This window comes from Phoenix dactylifera, unplaced genomic scaffold, assembly GCF_009389715.1.
Source record: "Phoenix dactylifera cultivar Barhee BC4 unplaced genomic scaffold, palm_55x_up_171113_PBpolish2nd_filt_p 000146F, whole genome shotgun sequence".
Lineage (NCBI taxonomy): Eukaryota > Viridiplantae > Streptophyta > Magnoliopsida > Arecales > Arecaceae > Phoenix > Phoenix dactylifera.
Genome location: NW_024067700.1, coordinates 661,025 through 685,007, shown reverse-complemented (window position 1 = coordinate 685,007; position 23,983 = coordinate 661,025). Strand labels below are relative to the sequence as shown.

General features: G+C 38.8%; 2 protein-coding genes across 6 annotated transcripts in view; one reads left to right on the top strand and one right to left on the bottom strand.

Annotated features, from left to right (window-relative positions):
* The first annotated feature begins 1,125 nt into the window (after window positions 1-1,125).
* Window positions 1,126-3,589, top strand: LOC103705600 (acyl carrier protein 2, mitochondrial-like). The gene is made up of 2 exons (XM_008789372.4): window positions 1,126-1,537; window positions 3,223-3,589. Exons 1-2 carry the CDS (start codon window positions 1,298-1,300, stop codon window positions 3,397-3,399), a joined length of 417 nt encoding a protein of 138 aa, XP_008787594.1. The 5' UTR covers window positions 1,126-1,297; the 3' UTR covers window positions 3,400-3,589.
* A 5,514-nt stretch (window positions 3,590-9,103) lies between these two features.
* Window positions 9,104-23,983, bottom strand: part of LOC103705599 (DDT domain-containing protein PTM) — a 30,237-nt gene continuing 15,357 nt past the window's right edge. The window contains exons 10-13 of one of the 5 annotated variants that reach the window (XM_026804077.2): window positions 23,810-23,911; window positions 23,672-23,699; window positions 11,032-11,184; window positions 9,104-9,414 (exon numbers count right to left, since the gene is read on the bottom strand). The gene's annotated coding sequence lies outside the window, so the exon portion shown is untranslated. Of the gene's footprint in view, window positions 9,415-11,031; window positions 11,185-23,671; window positions 23,912-23,983 lie in introns of all 5 variants that reach the window. The other 4 variants (XM_026804075.2, XM_026804076.2, XM_008789371.4 and 1 more) reach the window with 4 other exon arrangements.

Sequence of the window (23,983 nt, the reverse complement as noted above, 5' to 3'; positions counted from 1 at the left end):
TCCATCATATTTGGCCTTCTCAAAACGCCCTCAGCCGCATGATAAAAACCTCCAACGGAACCTGTTCGGGTGGTTCTATATACACCCCCCTATTGCTCAGGACACCCCCCAAAAATTAAAAAAAAATTAAATACTCTCTACACCCCCCCATTTGCTAAGGACACCCCTAAAAAATTAAAAATTCCTAAATTACCCCCCACCCTCCCCACCCTCTCACCTAAATTGCTCTCTACACCCCCCAAACCCTCCCCCCACCCCGCTCTTCCCCTCCAAAACACCCGCCGGCTTCTCCCTTCCGCCCAAAAAACCTCGCCTCAAGCACCTCGCCGGCGGCCAAACCCCCTCCGTCTCCCTTTGAACTGTTCCGCCCAAAGCACCTCGCCAACGCCCAAAACCCCCCCGTTCCCCCTTCTCCCTCTCGTCGCCGGCATTCTCCCGATCTCCGACCACCTCGCCGGCTTCTCCTGGAACCACCTCCCCGGCCATCTCCCGAGCAACGAGCACCTCGCCGGCGCCTCCACGACCACCTCGAGGTAGCTCCCCCCCGCCTCCCCAAATCGTTCGGCACTGGTTCTTTGAACCAGTGCCTTCGGTTCGGCCCCATGGGGCCGACCCGCTGCAATTGGCACCAGAAGCCTTCTGTTCGGCTGCACAGTGCCGAACAGAAGGCTTCTGTTCGGCTGCACAGAGCCGGACAGAAGCCTTCTGTTCGGCACTGTTCAGCCGAACAGAAGCCTTTTGTTCGGCGATCCAGTGCCGAACGGAGCACGAACCGTGAAAAAAAAAATTTCGAAACAAGGTGGAACACGTACCTTTGCGGCCGATTCTTCGTCCCAAATCACTAGTTGCTTGTCCATGCTTCGAATGGGGCTTAAATCTCCTTCAAAGATCGCCTAAACGATGTAAATGGATCGAGGGGTTTAAGGGGGGTTTGAGGGGTGTTTTTTTTTTCTTTTCAAAACGAAACGGAGGAGGAAGGGGGGGTGTACTGAGAAAATTTCAAGGGCAATATGGTAATTACACTAAAGGTTAGTTTGGATATTATTTTTTTGGTTTTTGGGGGGTGTCCTTAGCAATAGGGGGGGTGTATATAGAACCACCCAACCTGTTCCGTCCGACGTTGAGAACGATCCCCGCGCACCGCCAAATTTGGGAAACACGTGAGCTGAAGGGGGCATGGGAAACGTCTAACCCTCGCACCTCTGCCCGCCACCACCCTCGGGTAGTTTAATATTCGCTATAAACGAGAGGAAGTCATTCCTCGAAGTTCCGAGCTTTTCTCTTGCTCTGCTCTCTAATGGCGGCGGCGGCGGCGGCGGCGGCGGCGGCAAGAAGCGCTCTCCTCAAGCACCTCAGGGTGACGGCGGCATCTCCGGCGTCTCTTCACCGGGCGGCTCCCTTCTTCTTCGCCCAGCTCCTCCTCCGCCACCGCGGCTTCTCCAGCGAGGAGGTCAGGGGCACCTTCCTCGACAAGTCTGAGGTCGCCGATCGGATCATCACCGTCGTCAAGAATTTCCAGAAGGTCGATCCCTCCAAGGTAATCTCGATCCCAACTCCCCCAGTTCCTCGGGAGTCTAGGGTTCCTTTGATTTGAATGTAAGCTTGGAAAACAGTGTTCATTTAGGGTTTATTTCATTTCTGAGACTCTTCTTAGGGCACCGTTTTATTCTGATATTTCATGTGATTCGGCATTTGGAATTTCCCGAATTGTTGTAGTTCGTCACTCGATTAACATTTTGTGAGTATGGTTTAACGGTCTGTCACATTAGTTGTTTGTTTATTTTTCATTTATATATTTATTTTTCCATAGAAAGTGTTAGAGTTGGTTTGAATTCCTTGAGAGTGTGTTAATTTCATGTACCATGATCTTACTTCAAAACATGGACAGTAGAGGGTGGAATAATATCGATTTGATCCTAATTGAAAGAAAGTAGTTATAAAACTGAAATACCTTGAAAAATCTGTTGGAATGGCCTTATCCACATTTCCTACTGAAGCTGATAGTGAATATTGTTTGATAATATACATGTGGAACATTTTTATTATCTTTGGCTTCTAAAATAGTTAACTAACCTAGCATGCGCGATAGTAGGTATTGTTGCCTTGACTTCTTTCTGATCAAATCTCTTGGATCGTTTATCGAGCTTGTATTTGTTATTCACTACCTTAAACTTGTTCCTGTCCTCGTCATTGATATATCATATATTAGTATCTCTTAGTATTGTTGGGCTATGGATAATAATAGATGCCTTGATTTCTTTCTGATCAAAGTTCTTATGCAAGTTTGTTGTTTCTTTGTGCTCTTTCCTAGCTTCTGCTGCACTTTTTGAAAGCTTTATGCTATTCTTACACTCTTAAGGCTGTAGGTCACTTTTTGTAAATCTCTCTAGTTAGAGTTAGTGCTTGGGTTCTTGCTTAAGCATGCTTGTTATGATATTCTTGGAGAAGCTTGTTATATTGGAAATTAAAAAAAAAAAAAAACACGATCATGCAATTGAACAAAAAAACCTAGATATATGATATGCATAGGCAATTGATGGAAAAACAAATCCAGATAAGAGCAAGAATTGATGTCTGTATCGGCATACTGAACATATGTGATACCGTACATCAGAGGCAATTGGTTAATAGCATATATCGGAGATTGATCTTCATATTGTCACAGACATGCACGGAGCAATAATACATGCATTAAAGCTAGCTGTGACACCACAATGGAATATTTATCTAAGCCTGCACTAGTAATTGACCTTTAAGCCCTTGTCATTTTAGACTACCACAGATGGATTATTGATTCAGGACTATATTGTATTTAATTCACGAATGGTGTATTGTTTCTTGACGGAACAAATTTAATCTCCAATGTTAAATTTGATTTATCAAGGTTAATGAATCAAAAATTTAGAACTAAAACAAGGCATATAGAGTGTGGATAAGGTGGTTATTTAGACTTACTACCTACTTAAAAATTATGCCTCGATCATGGTCAAAGGAAGACATTTAAATAGAAACAAATGAGGCTACAGGATGTGTACCTCAGGGGTATCCTGCAAACTTGGGGGACTTTTTTGTAAAAATAGTATGAGTAACATGAGGTTCAAAATGTTGGGTGCATATGAATTTCTGGAGATAAAAAGAAACTCCAAACTTCATACTGCTAATTGATATTACACCTAATAAGATCTAAAACTACATTGGTCTAATATTGTGGTTGTTGTGCAGGTGACACCAAATGCTCATTTCCAGAAGGACCTTGGCCTGGATAGTTTGGACGGTGTAGAGATTGTCATGGCCCTAGAAGAAGAATTTAGCTTTGAGATCCCTGACAACGAAGCAGACAAGATTGACTCCATTAGTGTAGCCGTTGACTTTATTGCTTCACATCCTCAGGCAAAATGAGATAATGTCTGTATTGCTCTTTGTTTCCCTCTGCTTTTTCAGAAGTTTCCACCGGCTGTTTTGTTATAAAAAAACCAGTTGGAGCTCGAAGTTAGACTCTTTTCTTGATCATGTCAGTGCAGCTCAGTGCATGGCATTCATGATTTACAATCCATCAATTATGGTATTTTTAAGCTGAAGATATTATGGACACAATCTGTGTTGGGCTTCTTGTGTGCTTCTGTAGGTTAACAGGGGTAACATAAATTTTCATCTGATTTTTGCCAAGAAACTTTATATGTGATAGAATAATACCACTGGCGCTGTGTATGCCAAGGCAATTCTGTGATCCTCCATTAGACACATATGGCATGCTGTTGAAGTTCCCTGCTTTTATTTCAAGGGAAAAGGATGAAATTCCCAGCATTGTTTGATGGGAATAGTCTCCTGAAATAAAAGTGTTTCCCTTAGGTAATGACCTACAAGGTGAGGTGAACATCAGGATCGAGCAACCTGCGCTTCCAAAGAATCTTATCATGTAGGGTGCGGCAGTGGAAGGTGTGTATTTTCTTTGAAGACCTCGTCTTTCCCTTATGGTACTTTCAATGTGGCTGATAAAGGATTGTGAACGCATCAAATACCCATCCTCTCATTGACATATGGGATCAGCATAGTGAAGGGTTTGCTAGCCTCTCCTTTCCCGTGTCTTTTTGAAGCCCAACGAGACAGGAGACTAGGTGAGTAAGGTAGTGGCACTGGGTACCAATACTCGTTCAAGAATCTGCAAACTGTGAACCCCAGATGACATCCTTCTATCCCCCAGAGTAGCCTGTATCCCCACCTGTGTGGAGGGGGCAATCCAAGTCGACTAGAGGGCCGTTTCTTCCCATTTGCATCATTGGGAGCAGTCACTTAGGGTTGAACGTTAAATTATATAGCATGGAAAACCTAGAAGGATAAATGAATACTCCATGCCTTTGGAACACCACAATATTGGAAACAATGGGAGATAGATGCAAGAGATCAGGGACCTAGGAAGGAAACGCAAGCATTTGGTTCCGCCTAAATCTTTGCCATATGTCTCACAAAACAAAACAGAGGTCTCTTAAAAACACCAAGCACAAGCATCCTCTTCAATTAGGAAATCAGTTAAGCCATCCAGCTTCACCTGTGACTATAGTGTATTCAAGAAACCTGTCGGTCACACGAGTATCCTTCAATACATCGAGGATTTATTGGAAGAATGAAGAGGACTTTGGATACCGAGCAGGCAACTTCACATCAGGTTTGAGATGGAACGGGCTTGAAATCGTCCAAATACGTGTATGGGAAAAAAGTGTGTAAAGATTTAGTCACACTCCAAGGGCAGTATTAACATGCAGCAAGTAATTGCACAGAGAATTAAGGCGCTCGCATGCTCGAGGAATTGCTTCTACAATCTGATCCATGGAGGATGAAATCGCGATCTCCATTCACTAAATCATTTTCCCATCAAAACAGCTATCAGTTATGGGATACAACTGAAGTCAAGAAACACAAAAGGAATCTAGAGATGTCGCATAGCACCAATGCTGCATCATTAAGTTATGAAAACTGTTGCTGCAACTTTCAGACATACAGGTCAAGAGAGCCCTGATATTAAATGTAAATCAAAACCATACTTGCATGGAGGAGATTATTCAAACAAGATCATAAGAACAGGGGGCTCTGCTATCTATTGATCTCCGCGCCTTGTTCCTTCTTTGATTACATCACAGGCCAACAATGCCTTGTTGGGTATCCAAGTCTCCAAGGTTGGTTGATTTCAAAGATTTAACAACACTATTCCAGTGAAAAACTTGTACACAAATTTCCCACTCATTCATCTCACTTGTTTTTCATAATAGATCATTGTTTCTAAGCCCTCTTGGCTAGAGAACCCTAATTGCATAGGAGATCATAAACCTGATAAGCCAAGGGAGATTGAGTGAAGCCGAGAGAGAGGGGGGGGGGTTGGGGGCGGGGGGCTTGTTTTATGACATCCAAAGAAAGAACAAAGTCATTGATGATCTTAACAATCATGCGCTGAACATGGTCACCAACTTTAAACTGCTTCAAAAGCTTATATATCCTGAAAATAACACTGAATTGTCATCGTCTTTCAAATTGATTTCATATATACTGCAAGGCAGCTAGCCAGCAGGCTTGCTTGCCAACCAACCATCATAACTGAAATCCAGGATTCAACATAGAAATCACCTCAGCAGCAGCTTGCACAACCAGTTGTATAGATCAACCTGGCCCTTGTTCATTATGGATAAGCCCCTAAATGCTTACACTAATCAGTTGGTAATACATGAAAGAACTTCTATAGGTCAAAGAACGGGTCATCATTGGTTATAGGCCTCATAAATAAGGACAAGGAATGAAAACAAAATTTTAGTTTTAGGCAGTCTACAAAGATGGTTCTGGTTTTACCTAGATGAAATAAATGCCAATTATGGTAATCTTGTTCATAGTTAGCTGGATTGATACCTTCCAAGTTGGTACCGTACAGCTCGTACCGACATAAGGTTGGAGACACTTTTCACATGCCTAGGAATGGTACCATCACAAAGCGGGCGCTACATGGTACAATATGAAGCCGCGCAGAACTCGTATACAACAAACTGATCCAGCCCCTATGCAATACTGAACCTGTATTGGTACCCTAATAGTACAGTATTGTACAGCCAACATAAGGCGAATAGGGTCGGCACGGCAAACCATGGCCTTGTCTCTTATTTTTATTAAATATCATAAAAAAACCTATGTCAATCAAAATTAGGCAAAAATGTAAAAAAAGAAAATAAAATAAGTCTAGGAAATAAAGTATAAATCAGTTTAAGTTATGTCGTATTCTTTTAGGACCTTTATATTGCTTTTGGTTTTTAACTGAAATAATCAAAAAGTTGTTACTATACATAAAATATTGAATAACAATGCCTTCAGATGCTATTGTTGTCATATTTTTCCATGGTAATTTAACATGCAAAATACGATATTTGAGTTTAAGAATACAGATATCGACTTCCAAAAGTTGAGTTTTGAATTTTCATTGGAAAACAAAGCTTCTCAAATGTCATAAATTCGTTTAATTTTGAGAAAATGTCTCACAACATTTAAAATAGTGAAAAAATGAGAAGGAAATTTATACTAATACACCATATATACACTCAACTTGGTTCCAAAATTTTGTTTCAGCTGGGATTTTGGAATTGACCTTAGTTGCTGATAGTTTCCTGCCAGGACCAAGGTTCTGATTTACACTCATTTTGGTTCCATGAGTTTATTTTCGACCTGAATTTCAAAACTGACCCTACTAGTTTCAGATCAGTTCTAGCCAAACTTGCAACATTTCAGTTTGGGTTACAAGTGTTGGGTAAAACTTCAAAGTTCAAACTATGACAACACGGTATTGATTAAATAGTATGGCTGAAAATGGACAAGATACGGGTCGGATGCTGGTAAATCTATATTTTTTATCCATATTTTAAATGAAAACAGATATGATGGATATGGATCGGGCTATTAAACTGATACCTAATTAGTATCTGTTGTTGTTTTAAACAGAAACAGATAAGAATCGAATATTAAGCATATCCATATTTGTTCTAAACGAATACAGATTTAAGTTGGATATTATTTATATCCATATTTTTCTATCCCAATGTACATATAAGTCTAATATTATTCGGACATAAACCGAATTTTAGTGGAATTGGCTGATGAAAACCATCATTAACCATATCATCATACAAGACTGGGATAGAATTCGCTATGCAGACCACACAAGACAAACAAATAACTAAGGATTTAAGGCATGGTTATTAAGCTGCACAAAAACTAAGGTGGTCAAGTGTCCAAGTCACGATCAGATTTGTATCAAAATATTAAAAATCAAACATTATTTAATATAAAATATAATATTAAAATATCAATATTTTTTTGCATTCAATATTGTTCTTACTTTTAAATTATAGTATAAATAAAATTATATCATGAATTATCTATTCTTCGAAAACTTATAAGGAAAATTATATACGAATATAGGAATACATAGAGGTTCATTTTTCAATATTTTTAACAATAAATATTTGAAAATACCATAAAGAATAAAATAAAGTATGTCCATTTTTCATTTTTATCAAAGAGAAAATATTTTTACAAAAAATAATGATGAAAATATGAAATATCATAATATACATTAAATAATTATTTAATGATTTAAATATATGTGAATAAGATAAACTCATTAAAATAGGAATGTATAATGTAGCCTCTGAATGCTACGTTATACAGTTTATTTTTTAGAATTTTTTACCAAAAATCTGGATCTGGATTCAAAGAGTCTTTAAAATCAAAATTCTGATCCATATCCAGCAAGATTTATAAATAAATATCTGAATTCAAATTCAGATGCAACCAGATATCAAAATTTCTATATTAATCTGATCCACTTCGCATATGGAAATGGATGTGGTCGAATAAAATTCGGCTCATTTTCAGCTCTATTTAGTAGCATTAGGAAATTTGAGAAAGCTAAAATTCTGCAAAACCCTTCAACATTCATCATCCTTTATAACAGGTCTTTTGTTGGAAGACATGAATCATATCCTGCAACCAGATAAACTACTAGAACTGTATAATATAATACTATATAATCCTCAAATTAATGGAAAAGGTGCAATTAGATATTCTATTGCAACAATTTTGATCAGAAACAAAGTATGTATGATTCTATGGTCGGTTCTATAAAGGCTGTCACTAAAGCACACAAATTATACCCACAAAATGATCATCAAGTTCTCAACATTAAAAGCATCCTAAATGTAAGAAACGGAAAAATCCATATTTTGTTAGCCAAAACATGAAAAGACCTAAGGATCCTCATGCTGCAAAAATGCAATTGTTTCAGTTATGAGAACAAATACTTTGTTAGAAAGGCAGAGCAAAGCATTCCTTACAGAGGTTAACATTGTAATGTTGAATGGACCCTTGTTTTTTATATATATATTTTCATTATTTTTTCACAACAAAATAGCCAGAACATCTTTGCCATCTGAAACTAGGTTATTATGCATTAGAGTATGCAACATTCTACAGTTGGAAAATTGTAATGGGGTTGTCAAAATTCTAGTGAGCGTTCCATTTCTATTTTCACATTAGATGTAAGTCTGTTATGAATTCATTATGGAAATTTAGCAGATAGATATCTAGCATGCATATTCATGCCAATTATATTTATCTCAACATATCACGTTCCATACTCTTCTAATAAACTCTAAATACTGATTTCAAATTATACTGTACAATCATTTCTATACTAATTAAAATTGATGGTTATCAACTAACCCCTAAACTTGCAAATTTACTGAGAAATAGATATATATCCATGTTACCTAGCAATCTGATTTCCAACAAAGTCTTCCTGGTTTGTCAAAAATTGGAATAACCATGAATCCCAGCTCAAGAACAGCGACTTTTGATGCTCTTAACACATTTTAACCCACTTAAATAGGAAAATAAAAGTCTTCCTCTGGACAAAATGCAAACCTTGTCCCTAATCTGTCACTAGCTCTGCAGCAGATTACATGTAGAATAGGGTTGCAGGGGAACGTCCTCATACAAATTCAGTGGAAGTTTATATGCAAGAAGATAAAGCTGAATAACACTGAACCTGCTGATAACAAGAAGTTTCTGAATCTGATGTTAATCAATATCGAGAATTTAGCCATGTAAATTAAAATTTTTGATTCCTTGCTTTTTATATCCAGATAAATGATAATAATAAAAGGGTGTAAACCCAAATAATGTCCTTCACATGTCATAATGATATCTTTGAATAAACATTTGAGTTAGTAGATTAGCTGCCATTTCATACTGGGTAAAAGAATGGTTGGAAATGTGTCTGATTCCGTAGAAAAAGATAAACCAATTGTGGAGTGAGATAGAATGTCAAACTATGGTCTCCAAATACCAGAAAGATAGTGTTGTCCTTAACAGCATGCCCAGTTCCTGCCAAAAAGGAATGAAATATGAGCAACAAAATGAACTGTTCACCTTCCGTCTTGCTTAAGAATAGCTTCACAGTTATAACATCGGATGAGACAAAAGATTAATCAGGACATTATCAATAGATATCATAAATAAAAATCTTTTTATTATCCATAAATACATATCCCATGCCCAGGCACTAAAATAGTACTTGTATGCAGAAAATTTATATTATAACTTTACCCAACAAGCCTCATCCCAGTTAATTTGGGATAGTATTGCACAACCTACTTTGTCATTTATTACCATCAAGGTTTATGTCACAAGCATGGCAGACACATAGACAGCAGATGAATAATGTTATGGTCCTAATAATTAATAAATATACGGTCAGTAATTGCATGCATAGTAAGCAATCATCAAGTGGAAAGCAATACAGTGCTGGCATGTTAGAGTTGACTGCGAACCAAGAGACCAAAATTGTGGGCTATTAGTTATAAAGGTATGCTAAAACGCAAAATCTTCACGTAAGTAATATGGTGCCACATTTCCTTGCCCATTTTCAGTGGTTTGCAGTACATCACGTCCTCATGAGGACAAATAGATTGCCTTATGGTGGACTGAAAATTTTCCAGTTTCCTATCTAGAACAGTATGGAAAATATGTTGGCAGAAAATCTAACTTTGCTGTTAGCTTGCTTTACTATACTCGATTTCCAGCATAGCTAATTAACATGTAAAAGCTATCACTGAATTAAAAGAACAGAAAAGCTTCCTCCCCTAGAATAAGAATTACAAAATGTCAACTTAAAATTCCTGAATCCACCACAGGTATGAGTTCCAAGGGGTTAAGGAGAATAGGGCACTTCGCCTGAGAGGCTTCCAGAGCTAGTTTTAAGGAGGGTAGGAAGGATTCCAGGATACCCCATTGCCGTTAATACTAAAAGGAAAACATTAAGAATTTGTTGCAAAGCTGACCACAAATTACTATGAACACAGAAGGGACATGGATATCGTTTTTCTTGCATAAGCTTTCAGGAGCTCTTCAACCATTTTAAATAGATGATTAATCATTCTTTTAATGAAAAATGGGTGACGGCTGGTCTGCACCAGCTCGTGAGACTTTGGCATGTGAGAAAAATCATGGTGCAGACAACACATGGCTGTGAGTAGAAGAAACAACAAGCTTATCAATAAAGCATCAAGGTCACTAAAGATTCCCTGGATTTTTCCTCTTCCACTACATACACAGCTTGAAGATGATCAATACACTATGATCAAGTCAGCATACATGAAAAGGCACTCATTTGTGCGACAACCCTACAATTTTAGTAATATACTTTTCTAACTAGCATTTTAGGAAAATAAATGAAGGGAACAAGAGATAAGAATAAATATGAAAATATATTACTCAAGGCTAACACTGGTCAAATATATGATTAAAATCATCCAAGAAAATCACAAATTGGGACATCATATGCCACAAGAAGATTTCTCAGAGTTGACCCATAACTAAGCTGAACAGGTCATCTACTTTTAACCCTTTGAACCATCAACCCAGCATCATCATCAAAAACAAAACAGAAGAGAAGGATCTCCATCATAGTCACCTGGAGCTAAATGGTCCAACTTTAATTACCTGAAGCAGGAGAAAGCATGAAGCAGATTCAGGTGCAGGTGCTGGGAAGCAGATCTTTAAAAGTCTCTAGAATAGGAAATGCTTAGAAAACAGGTGCAGGAGAGAACTTCATGAGATATTTGGTAATGGGTGTGGCACCTTAGAAGTTTCCTGCTGTATAGATCCAATGATCAACAAAAAGATAAGTAGCTTGATGCCTTCTCAAAATACACCAGATCGATAAGAACAACCATGGTGACTCAAAAGATCTGTGTCAAAATAATGCTAGATGACGAAGATTAAAATGGAAAGGACATGATGTCTAATACATGTTGCACTTGATCTCACAATTGAGGAGCCTTCTCAGGCCTTTCTTTTAGGATATCGCATGGTAGGCATGCCAACGGCGACTGGTGGCACCATGAAGGGCCTCTACATGCATTGCATGCTCGGAAACAACCAAATAGATGGTCAATTGGTAATGAGAGTCATGTTTTTCCTACTCAACATTCTGTTTAAAGCCTCCTAAATCTTATGTCTTGAACTAGTTACATAGGCTTGCAGTCTTTAACATTAAAATGCTTAAGACTGGTGGGGATGTCAATGGGCCAAAATATAACAAGTGGCAGACTGGTATAACCCCCAAGTTATGATCACCAATAGTTGATAGACATGAATGAACCACACCCAACAAGGTAAAGATCAAATCGATTGCTAATACCTTTTTTTCTCACCTTTCATCTCGTGAATCAATAAAAAGACTAAGGCCCTATTTAGGATTGCTATTGGTAGTAGAGCTTTTGGAAATAGAGCTTTTAGGAAGTCAAGCTTTGGGAAGCAGAGTTTTTACAGAAAGCTATTTGTAATTTGGTAACTATATTTCTAAAGTACTTTGGAACTTTAACATGTGTTTGGTAACCAAACTTTGGTATGGCAAGATGGCAATAAAGGATAGTACATACTATTATATAGTAGAGTATAACACAATGTAATATTAAATATTACATATTAAAATATTATTACATAGTATAATATTATTATAATGAAATATAATATGATATAATATTGTAATGTAATATAATATTATTTTAATATAGTGTAAAGTAATATTGTATACTATAGCACAATAGTATAACATAATATGATATAATGTCATATAATATAATAAAGCAATGTATTATTACATAGTATAATATTAGTATAATATAACATAATCCAATATAATATGATAAGATATGATATAATATAATATAATTATATTATTATTATATGCTGTAATGCAATAATATAATACAATATAATATATTTATAGTATAATAATATGATATGATAATATAACATAGATGATGTCAATTAATAATTATAATACAATATTTTGATATAAAGTATTACACTTATTATTGATGGGGGGCAAAATGGATCGTCCTGCTCACAGCATGGGACCACCCCATTCCGACCAAGTAGACCTCAGCACCGACCAAGCGGGACCTCGATCCCGCTAAGAGCCAGTCCGATCTCGAACCTCACCGAAGGCCAACCCAACCTCAGCCAAATCTCTCCGCTGCTACGACCTGCAACAACCTCCTCTGGAGTCTACAACGACGACCTACCCCAGCCAAGTTTAGGGCGTCCTATACGACGATGCGCCCCAGCCCGAGCTCGGGGCGCCTCATACGACGACGCGCTTGGCCCGAGCTCGGGGCACCCTGCTGAGCAGACCTCAAAGTCAGGGAGGCTAGGCCGATCTCAGAACCCGCCAAGCCGACCTCACCGAATATATATCGTGGCCCCCATGTCGGCCCGACCTCAGTGCCCTGCCAAGCGGGCAAGGCCGACCTCGGCTCCTGCCAAAGGCCGAGCTAATCTCGCTCAGTACGCGTCGCAGCCATATCCTGCAACAACCTCACCGCACCATGCTTCACTTGATGGCCACGCTAAGACACGTCAACAAAGGACTACGCCTTGCTGCCCTAGCCATGTCTGCTGACAAGGGGCATACCCTGCGGCACGCGCAGCACCATACCATGCGCCACTTGGCCAGTGCCATCTCCTTCCATGATGAAGACGGGTTATATCTCCGCCACTTAGGCACCTCCATAGGGACTATAAATAGCCCCATTAGGTAACGCCTAAAAAACCTTTTGGCCAACATAAACTCCACGCTAACTTAAGCATCGAAGGGCCCTCACCGGAAACACCGGTGAGGCTTTGTGCAGGTACGCCGGCGCACGGAAGGTGGCGTCCTTTCTCGTCTCGACCAGCAGCTCCCTCGACTCCTCCAGCGTGGTCACACTCTGGCCAAATTTGAACCACAACAATTATTATTACATATTAATATATTATTACATAGTATAATATTTTTATAGTATATATTCATGGGCATTTTGGTCACCACAAAAATTTCATTAAAACCAAAACAACTTGATATCTACCTTTTGGAGAGAAGCTCCAAAATGGAGCTTCTTCCAAGTAGACCTTTTCAATTGTCTGACAGTCAACATCTTCTAGATTTTTTATCAAATACCACTATACCATCCAAAAATGTTTTTAGAGAGCCAAAAAATGCTTTCTAGCTCTCTAAAAGCTTTGCCAAATCCGGCCTACAGCGTTGATAATATCTAACTAAATTGTAAAATAACCAAGAGATCAGCCCATAAATGCTTCATAGTTTTTGATAGTCATTTACAATGTTCTGGGGACTTGTATCCCCACCCAAAAGTAAACACAACTATTCTTATCAAGAACTACATCCATTGGACAAAAACTCTCTTAGTTAGAAGTCAATTGATTTAAGTTAGAAAATGGGTACATTGATCCCAAGATGCACTTCTAGATGGAAAAATCCAAGATCTTAATCAAAAGGTTCAGATTATGCTTTTATATTTTTTTGCTAATTTTTGTTCCTAAGGAAAGTACTTTATGAGATTATAGAGCCACACCTCTTCCAAAATTGATTCAAATTTATTTGTTTCAAATTTGCTTAGAACTGAAGTCACACTCTCCACAATCAGGTCAGTAGCTGTAGAACAAGTCAGAATAGTTTTGAAGAGATACTCTAAAAAGCATAGTCTTTAACTAGATTAAGAAATTATTTTAGACCTCAACTGGAGTTGAGATAGCTGTTTTGGGAACACATGGGTGCAGAAAGGATTATGGACAAGGTATGGAACCTCTCTGGCATTCTACAATAACTGGATGCTTGCTCTAGTGGAAGTATTTTGAATTAATTGATCGATTATGTGGCCTCAAAGGACTTCCAGTAAATTGCTTTATTATTCAGTATTACTTTCATAATTTAAGAATTGTTTCATAAGGAATTCATTTGCTATATTTATGACGTTGCAGGATTATAAAAGATATGTTGTCTATCAATAGGATTGAAAAGGATTGTGCCCATGAGAAGTCTGGCAATAGCAGATATCATGCCATAACTTCTTACCATTTATTACTTGTTTTGCTCTCTTATTTTGAAAATCTTAGCTGTTTTTTTCAAACTCTTGTGTAAGCTGTTCCATGATGTTATAACAACTGTGAAAGAAAGACTAATGGTAGCATAAATCTGACAAGAGATCGATCAACAAATTTAAAGAGACTTAAAGAAACAGAAGGATAATTGAGCATCTGATGAGAAAGATTGACATCATAAATAGTGAGAACATATTAAACCTAACATGTTTTCAAAGCAGCTATGGCACGCAGTCGGTCAAGGGACTGCATAATGCATATGCAGTATACAGGTACACATCCAGTTACTTTTTTAACTATTTAAAAATAAATACAATATATTAATTACAATAAAATCAACAGCACTAATAGTATTTTTTTATGGATATATAATAGCAATATTAATATCAATGACTAAGAGGTAGTACTTGATACATACTATCTAAAACCCAATAGCAACAATTGTAAAGCAATAATTATAACATAGTCAATATTTTAGCACTATTAATACTTGTAACAAGCCCACCTAAACCCACATCAAACCTAACATCAGCTTGAACCAGCTTCACCTACACAAGCCTACACAAAAGTGAGCTATATACGTAGCTCTAGAATGCTAGATGAGCTCAAGTATAAAGCTATATGATACTATGTTTAAAATCCCATATTAAATGGGAAATGAGCTCCGTGATGCTTATATTCTCATGAGCCCATCCACCAATTAACTTAAGCTTTTGGGTTGGAATTTAATGGCATCAATTCCCATGATCCATGTTGCTTGTCGATCCTCCAACACTCTCACTTCCAATCAACATGCCGCCCCTTTTCTGGGTTTCCTCCCTCCTCGGGCTCTATACATGAGCAAGGGTGTTGAGAAAGTGGTAATCCCACATTGGATAGTGAAAGGACCTTGGTGCTGCTTATATACTCATGGGCCCATCCACTTACTAGTTTAAGCTTTTCGGTTGGACTTCAACACTAAGCAAGTTATATTTGCGGCACACAATGCTCAGTTGACATCGCTAGTATGACCCCATGTAGTACCGCATATCGGAAATGCGGTGAGTGTCAAGAGAGTGCATATGCATATGCAAGCATATATGCAGCATACTAAAACACCGGTGTAGAAAACCCTATCTAGGTGCAAGTGGGATTCAAATTGATGCCACCAATAACAGCCCCAGTGGTTTTACCAACTAAACCAGTCGGTACCCACAAATATATGGACATACAAATGGCAATCATCTTATAATCCATTGGATCTTGCCAAACGAAATTTAAGTGTGAGGATGCCAAAGATCAAAGGAGTTTTGACTCAAAAGGGCCATCCAATTACATATTGCAGTGAGAAATTAATAAGGCACGAGATAAGAGTAGTTTGCCTATGATAAGGAGTTTTATTATGTTATCTTGAGATATGGAAAACATTATAAATACTAACAATCAAGACTTATGCCATCCAAATACTCATAAGAATATAGGCCACGACATATTAAGTGGGTCAAGTTCCTTTGGCAATACACCCTCATTCTTAAACCCCAACTTGGGTCAAAGAGTAGACTAGCTGAAGCACCAAGACCTAGTTTTGAGAACACGATAGGAATTTCTAGGACAATCTTTATAGTTAATCATAGAATAAACAGGATAAATCTTTATATATATTTGCACAAAATATAGTCATTCTCATTTAATGATAGAATTGAAAAATATTAATGATGTAGGCTTTTTCAGGGATAAAAAGACAGATGCCCCAACCTTACTCTCATATTAATTGCAAATGAAGTTTTTGATTATCTCAAAAATCATGTGAAGAAGGCTGAGGCAGCTCCATTTTGGAGCAAATCTATCCCAAGATAACAGTGGTTGACCAAAACTATTGAAAATAACAATCCAGAGCCTCTTTTGATTTGTTTAGAAAATATTCCAAGGGCTAACTAGCCTCATCCAGGGTTTCTCCTTCCAAAACTTGGGTTTAGTATAATGGTATTTATCTGACAATAGCATAAGCAAGATATGATAATTATATATATATATATATATATAGAACAAGGTCTATCATACCGACCTGTACCATCTCATACCAACAGTATCATACCATGCCTTATCGAGGTCCATTTCAGTATATGAGCCAAACTTGTTCATACCAGTCTAAACCATGTGGAAACACATCGTACCACCCAATTTCAAGCGGTACCATGACTGAAAGTGAGAACAAAAGTATTGGAAGCCTATATTGGTATGGAGTACATACTATACTATACTGATTGTACTGTACCAAACCGATACTTCTTGGAACTAGTTTTGGGGACCTTGTGTGTGCGTGTATTGCTTGTCATGATTTGATCTAGTCCACTCATGACTCTAAAGGAAGGTTCTTAAAGGAGTATAGACAATCAATTAGACAGTCATTACGAAACCACATCAATATCCGCTGAACCGGGACCGAGACCCATACCAGTCGGCACCCGGTACGGTTCAGTACCGGTTCGGTGCCGAACAAACCGGTAGGGCGTGCCGGTCAATTCTTTCTTTAGGAAAGTATCCAACATATGGGGCCGCCTCTGTCGAGCATATCAGACCTACAGCAGCTAAAGCCTCCTAGGATATCTATTTTCCGTTAATCAAGAAGGAAATGAAATTTGCAAGGATGGGGAAAGATCTATCAGAGGTGGAGAGCAAATGAAATTGGCTTACTGGGCAAGCTAAAACATCTTGAGTCGGACTCAATCACTGCTGACTTTTTCGAAGATCGTTCGTTTTTCATTCTATTACTATTACCCATAGGGAGTGCAAGTGAATGAGTGAAAGGCGTGGCAAGAGAGCGAGTTCAACTCGCGAACGATCTGCAAGTGAAGGACCTCTGTTGCTCAATAATTTGTTGATCCATTTTATCTTTATCCTGCTGGCACTCTCTTACTTACTATTTTTTTGGTGCTTTAGCAAGCCTTACTCATGTATGAGACAGATGAGATAACAGCTGGGCAGTGGGCTACAATGGAGGAGTGATGAGGGTCGTTTGCGTACTGTATGTCTTCCCCCGGGTGTTAGGATCCCCTATGGAACGATGGAGTTGAATCAAGGCACCTGCTTGCTTGGCCGAAGCTCCATGTCATGACTGAATCAAGCAAGGGAGTCTCCGTCCTTTACGGTCCATTACGTCTTTCTCTTACTGATCCCCCTCCTCCCTCTCCCTTCTCGTTGCCTACCAAGAAAAAAAGGACTTTGAAGGTTCTGTGCCGATCGTGTTCTCTCGTCTTTCAAATGGTGAATCACCGAAGCCAAATCCATCTTGCGCAGACGGAAGACAATCATCGAAGTCAGACTTGAGTATGGGACGAGAACTCGCTGATTTGGATTCGAATCAAATGAGACTGAAAGCACCATTTCTTTTGACATTGGACTTGCTCGTCAGCCTCCTCTTTATAGAACACAAAGTGGAAGCTCGCTCTCTTCTTAATTTTCTTGATTAGCTATCCAAAGCTCTCACAAATCCCAGCTGTAGTAGCTGTTCTCTTCCCAAACATCGATTGAGCTTTCTCTCGTTTAATTCAATAGGGCCTTAGTAGACCGGTTTTAATTCGACAACTCGATCGCTTCTTCCTTTGCTGGAATTGCCATCTTTGCTGCTCTCGGCTTCTGAATTCGTACCTTTCAATAGCCAGTCTAGAAGCCCTAATGTTGTAAGGCACGTGACTGCATTCCTAAATTCTATCTCTGCTTCCTTCACTGCTTCCCGAAACTTATCTACTTACACTACACTCCCTAGTAAACCCAAAAAAAAACCATTTTAACAATCTTCTAGACGGATAGCAATAGAGAACTCGTTAGTCAGTAAAGCCCATGGCAGGTGCTGCTGTTAGTAAAGCAAGTCATTTTTGTTCGGTACTCGGTTAAACAAAATCAATTCCAAAAATCTTAATTTCATAGTAAAGGAAAAAGTCTTTACTAGTAGGGGGCTAGTGCGCACGGACCAGCACGCCCTTTTTTTTTAGTTCTCAAAAAAATTAATTGATAATCACTCTTTTCAAACTTTTTCTATGAATTTAACTCTAATTAATTGTTTCTATGATTCCGGTTTAACCTAGATGATGCATCTTATTGTTTTAAAATGATACAAATCATAAAATGAACATAAAATATCCTCAAATCAAGTAGTGACATAAAAATTAAAAAATAATACAATCAATTACATACTTTTAAAGTCCAACGTACATACCGATATTTAAAATCGAATCGAGTGGCGATGTTTCTCGCAGATATCCGGATCATCAGCATAATCAGAAGGCATATCAACCCACCCCTCTAACCAAGCGGCGTTATAGCCTTGTACATTCATCCCATAAGAAACGTGCATCGGATTAGAAGCACTCACGAATCTCTCACTGAAGTTTTGGCTCTAAGATGTGTCTTTTGCTGATAATACGGCTGTGGAGGGGTCCATCCGAATATACCAGCAGCAAAATCTGACCCATAAGATGCTCCGGACTGCGTAGGATAGTAGCCACCGAAAGATGCCTCAGACGCACCAAATTCATATCCGTATTCGAATTGGTCATAGACTACCTGTAGCTCTTCCTTCTGATAGCTTGATTTGGTGTTGTTTGTAGATTTTTTAGAAAAAGGAAGCTCTGGCTCTGTGTCATTCCGTTGGGGCTTTTAAAGCCACCTTGCAGCCACAGTGGCACCAAGTCGGTATCGAACCGGCTGATTCCGACCCAAAAAGGACCGGCCGGCCAATCCCATTGAGGTTCCGGCCCGTAGGGGCCGAAATCGATTTTAAATAGCACCGGGTCAGTTCGGTACTGCCTGAACCGAGCGGTTCGGCTCGGTTCGGCAGACCTGGAACCACATTGTGTAAGAAATGCATGTCAATGGCTCTACAAGATATTTGAGTCGAGATAAGACTATCGCTATGTGCAAGTTAGCTTATTGTCTAACCTAGCATCAAGAGAGAAGTGGTATGTATCGTTTACAAACTACAGTATGTGAGAAATGCATGGTAATAGAGCTACAAGACATTTTGATTAGGACAAGAACATTGTTATGGTGGACCCTTTTTTTATTCCAGCCAGATTGGAACAAATTGTCTTTTGGCACTATATTTGTCAATTGGCAAAGGAGACAGTAAATTGTATGTGCCATTATCCATATAACACACACCATTAGAGGATATCACCAGGAACCTTCTCCTGGGTCTACCCCAAACAATAGTGAAAAAGCTTTCTAATTTAGCAGAATTCATCCCTTGCAACAGAATTTTCATCCCTCTCAACTCTTAAGTAGCCAAGTTATTTGTAAGGGAGGTAATCAAGCTACGTGGTCTATGAAAGACCACAGTGTCTCATAGGGGTGTAAAGTCCATGAGTTCTTTTTGGAAAAATTTATGGAAGATTCTAAATATGAAATATAGGATTCATGGTCATGTTCTCTAATGTCTGGTTAGTGACCATACATGAATGAGGCTAGGAACTCCTTTTAGCTGAGTTTGCATACAATTAGTTGTGTAATGGATATATGATCATAAGCTTTTTGATGTATATGCAGGAAACCTACCCAAAAACCCATTAACCTAATTTCTATCCCTCCACAAGTCAAACCAAGTCAACCTGCAAAATTTTCTGCTGGCACATACATGGCTTGCAAGTTTTCATGTTGAAGTTTACAGCAAATTTAATAAAAGAAATTAATTATACAAGTCTATTAGCAATTTTCATCACAAGTTAAAACCTGAAGGAATCCTAAGTTCAGCTTGAGAGATTCTTGTAAGGAAACTTAAGAAAGTTCATGCTAGAAACTCTGGTCCATCTAAAATAATATGGAGATTAGTGCAAAAGCCTAGAGCCTCACCTTCCACTTGATCTAGGCACTAATCATGTGATCATGTCAAAGATCTAATACCATACAAAAGGTTAAAAAATAGTACCAAAAGGTACAGCTTAATCCTCCACCCATGACTTACAATTTGCATAATCCCTACAATTATTGCCTTAATTGAGAAAAGAGGACATCCAGAATGTCTTGGATAACCACTTACAAGGGTCTCAAAATTTCCTTGAAACAGCTTGCATCAAAATACCCTGGATTACCACAGACTAATTGCAGTGGCTCAGCATGGAACTCTACGATCTATGATGTAGCATTCATTCATTGGGGATTAATGCATCTAAGATAGGAAGAGTTGATGAGGATATAGGGCCCTACTACACTACACAACGCGGCAAAAGTTACAGCATCAATAACTATAAGTTCGAGATGCCAGTATCTTCCATAGATTAATGGTGCACTCGAGCCGAACCGAGTCAAGTAACTAGAGGCTCGAGCTTGACTTGATTCAGATATTCGAGCTCAAAACTGAACTCAAGATCGACCGAGTCCTAATATCCAAGCTCAAACTCTTGATAAAAAAAAATCACTACTCAAGATCAACTCGACTCGAATATCAACCAAGCAATACTCGAGCTCAAGTTCGAGCTCAAATTTGAGCCTCGGTCATATTAAAAAAATGTATAAATATTATATTTTTAAAATATTAAATTAATAATATATATTACAAATAAAATATAATATTATTAAATATATATACTCGACTAGGTTTGTGAGCCCTCGAGCCGAGTATTTTGCTACTCAAGCTCGACTCGAGCTCGATAATAGTTGAGTCGAGTCGAACTTGGACCCGAGTTGAGCTCGAGAAGCTTGAGATCTGCTCGGCTATTTGCACCCCTACACATGATTAGAGCTCGTCAAGGCCACAATCAAATCTTAACTCAAGCCCTTTGGATCTATTTTTTTAGTATTCTTAGCTTTCCTTTTGAGTCTTTCTTTTTAAGTCCCCTGAATAATCCATTGTAATGATCTTTATGTGTAGTGAGTTCCTTTTTCTCAAAATAAGTTGCCACATGGAATCATCTTAGTTGTTCAAGGGGATAGTACTGCGATGGCCGAGGTAATCTTATAAAATGGCTGAAAGAATCTCTTAAGGTAGAAGAATAAGAAAGAAGAAGGATAGGCTACAAAGGTGATCTACCATCAAGGACAATTTCCAATCAAAGATCCAACTAAATGTTGAAGAATCTCCAACCAAGATCTTCAAGATTCTAGCAAAAATAAAAATAATCTTCTACTCAAGGTCCGCTGTACCGGTACCGGTCGGCGTACCGGTGACGGCCCGGACCGGTATGTACCGGTCCGAACCGGTTCTGTACCGATTCTTCAACAATAAACTACCGGTACTGGATTCCACGCTGATCCGGTACCGGTCTCAGGCTGGACCGGTACGTACCGGCCGGTACGGGCCGGTACAGCAGACCATGCTTCTACTAAAGATTATATTATATATCGAAGACGGTGAGATTCAATGATGTTATTCTGACAATATGGAAGATGATGAATCAACACCAGGATCCGTAATTTCATTTCAATTTTCTTTGTTCCTATATAGTTTAACTTTCCCTTTCTAGATGGCAAAGAAATGCCATAAAAGACAATTGTTGGTCATGATCAAAGATCAATGAATTTCTTTGAGTGGTCTGAGGTCATTGAACCCCTCTCTAAGTATGTCTCAAAGATGCGGACAAAGTCCAAGATTTCCCTCTTCTGACTTTTTCCCTCAAGCCAAATCCACATTTTCTCCCATGCCAATACCTTCAAACCAAAAATCAATCACCAAACCCCATTTCAGGCTGCTATCTGAACCAGTAACTATGTTCAACTATTCTATCACTCACCAATCACCACTAAACACTTTTCTCCCATCATTCTACCTTAAGATCCCTGAAATACTACATCAAAATCAGCAACCAACAACCCTTATTAAGCCTCTAAGCACAAGGCCTGCTATCATCTCATGTAGGGAAAACATGCAGCAATTTTAGCATCAGATTGAAGACATAGCTAGTCCTATCATACGCTTGTTCTATCATTTGCAATTCTTTACAAATGAAGCATGATATCAATACGCTAGTCCTATCATTTGCTGCTTACATCCATTTAAATCCCATCATTTGTTTGTTGTTCATGCTCAAGGCCCAAAGGTCATAAACACCGCCTGTTGTACCGGTATCGGGGAACCATACCGGTTGCCCGGCGGCACGAGTCCGTACGGGCCCGTGTCGTGCTGTGTCGAGCTTGTACCGACACAAGAGAGGGCAAACACAAATCGTGGGAGAGAGGAAAAGAGAGAAAAGGGGGAGAGAGAGGTTCGAAACAAGGGACCCGACCGCAGCCTCCGCCTCCTACACCAGCGCCGGCCTCTCTCCCTCCCTCCCTCCCCCGCTCGCTCTCTCTTTTCTTCTCTTCCTTCTCCTTCTCCACCTCCGGCGACAGCATCTCGGTTTCTTTGCCGGAACCATCCCAGTCAGCCGCCGGTACGGCTCGAGATGCCCCGAACCAAACGGCTCGGGATGGTTCCACTGACCGTGGTCCTAAACCTGGACTCAAATTGCTTATATTCCAACTAATTAGTGAACCCTAGCATCCAATTGTTGGTTTTCCTACTACGCAAGTCATCCATCTTCTCACATAACTTTATGTCATAAATGCGGCAAACAAGCAAAAGCATATTTGTCTTCTACGAATAAGGCAATTCATTGCACAAAGTCATGCAAGAAAATATTCATAACTATGACAAATAAGCACGAACCTCAAAATTAACTTGCATTATTCTACTTGAGGAGATTCACAAAGACACCAAAATGAACTAACTAGATCTGGAAAATCTTATTCATCGTATTGAGTTTCTGTTTGACCTTTAAGTCAGATTATATTTCATCTATGTTCTAAGAATAATTTATATTTTTCCATTCTTCTTTCATCTGATGAATCTCTTCCCAAGTTTCACACTACTTAAGAATTTAACAAAATTAGCTAAACTTGCCAACTCATGCTTACAAGGAAATATCTCGTTTCATTCCTTAAAATAACACATTCTTAGGTTTCCTTGATTTTCACAAATTTGTTATGTAAGAAAGCAATACGCAAATGGATGGCAGAAATAGGTGATATGGACAGTTTATGCACTCACAGAGTACAAACTTCTACAATATCAGGAATCTTCCAGTAAGTTAAATATCATATCATCATTGGCTAATAAATAACGCAGAAGTTGGCCTGATGAATGACTACTTAGCTCAAGCTTGTTTTACAGTATTGAAGGAGAAATAGAATTCTAACAAAGATAAGAGAAATGAGATGGAAAACACACAGTAGCAACAATATTTACCTGGATAACATCTGATGGTCCGATGTTTCTGAGTCAGAAGAAAGCCACCAAAATTCTTGAACAATTTAGCAAATCTCAGATAAGTTCACTTGCAAGTTGAAATCAAACAAAATAAGCAGGAGCCAAAAAATGCTTAACTTCATTAAACTTGAAAGATTAGGAACCTCTGGAAGTTGGTCCATTGCATGCAACCCAAAAATGGAAATGATGAGCAAGAAAATCCACCATGGACTTTATAAGCTGAGAAAGATTAGAATTTGCCAATTAACAGAAACTCAACATACGACATATGAACTTTTGGACAGTCAGGGA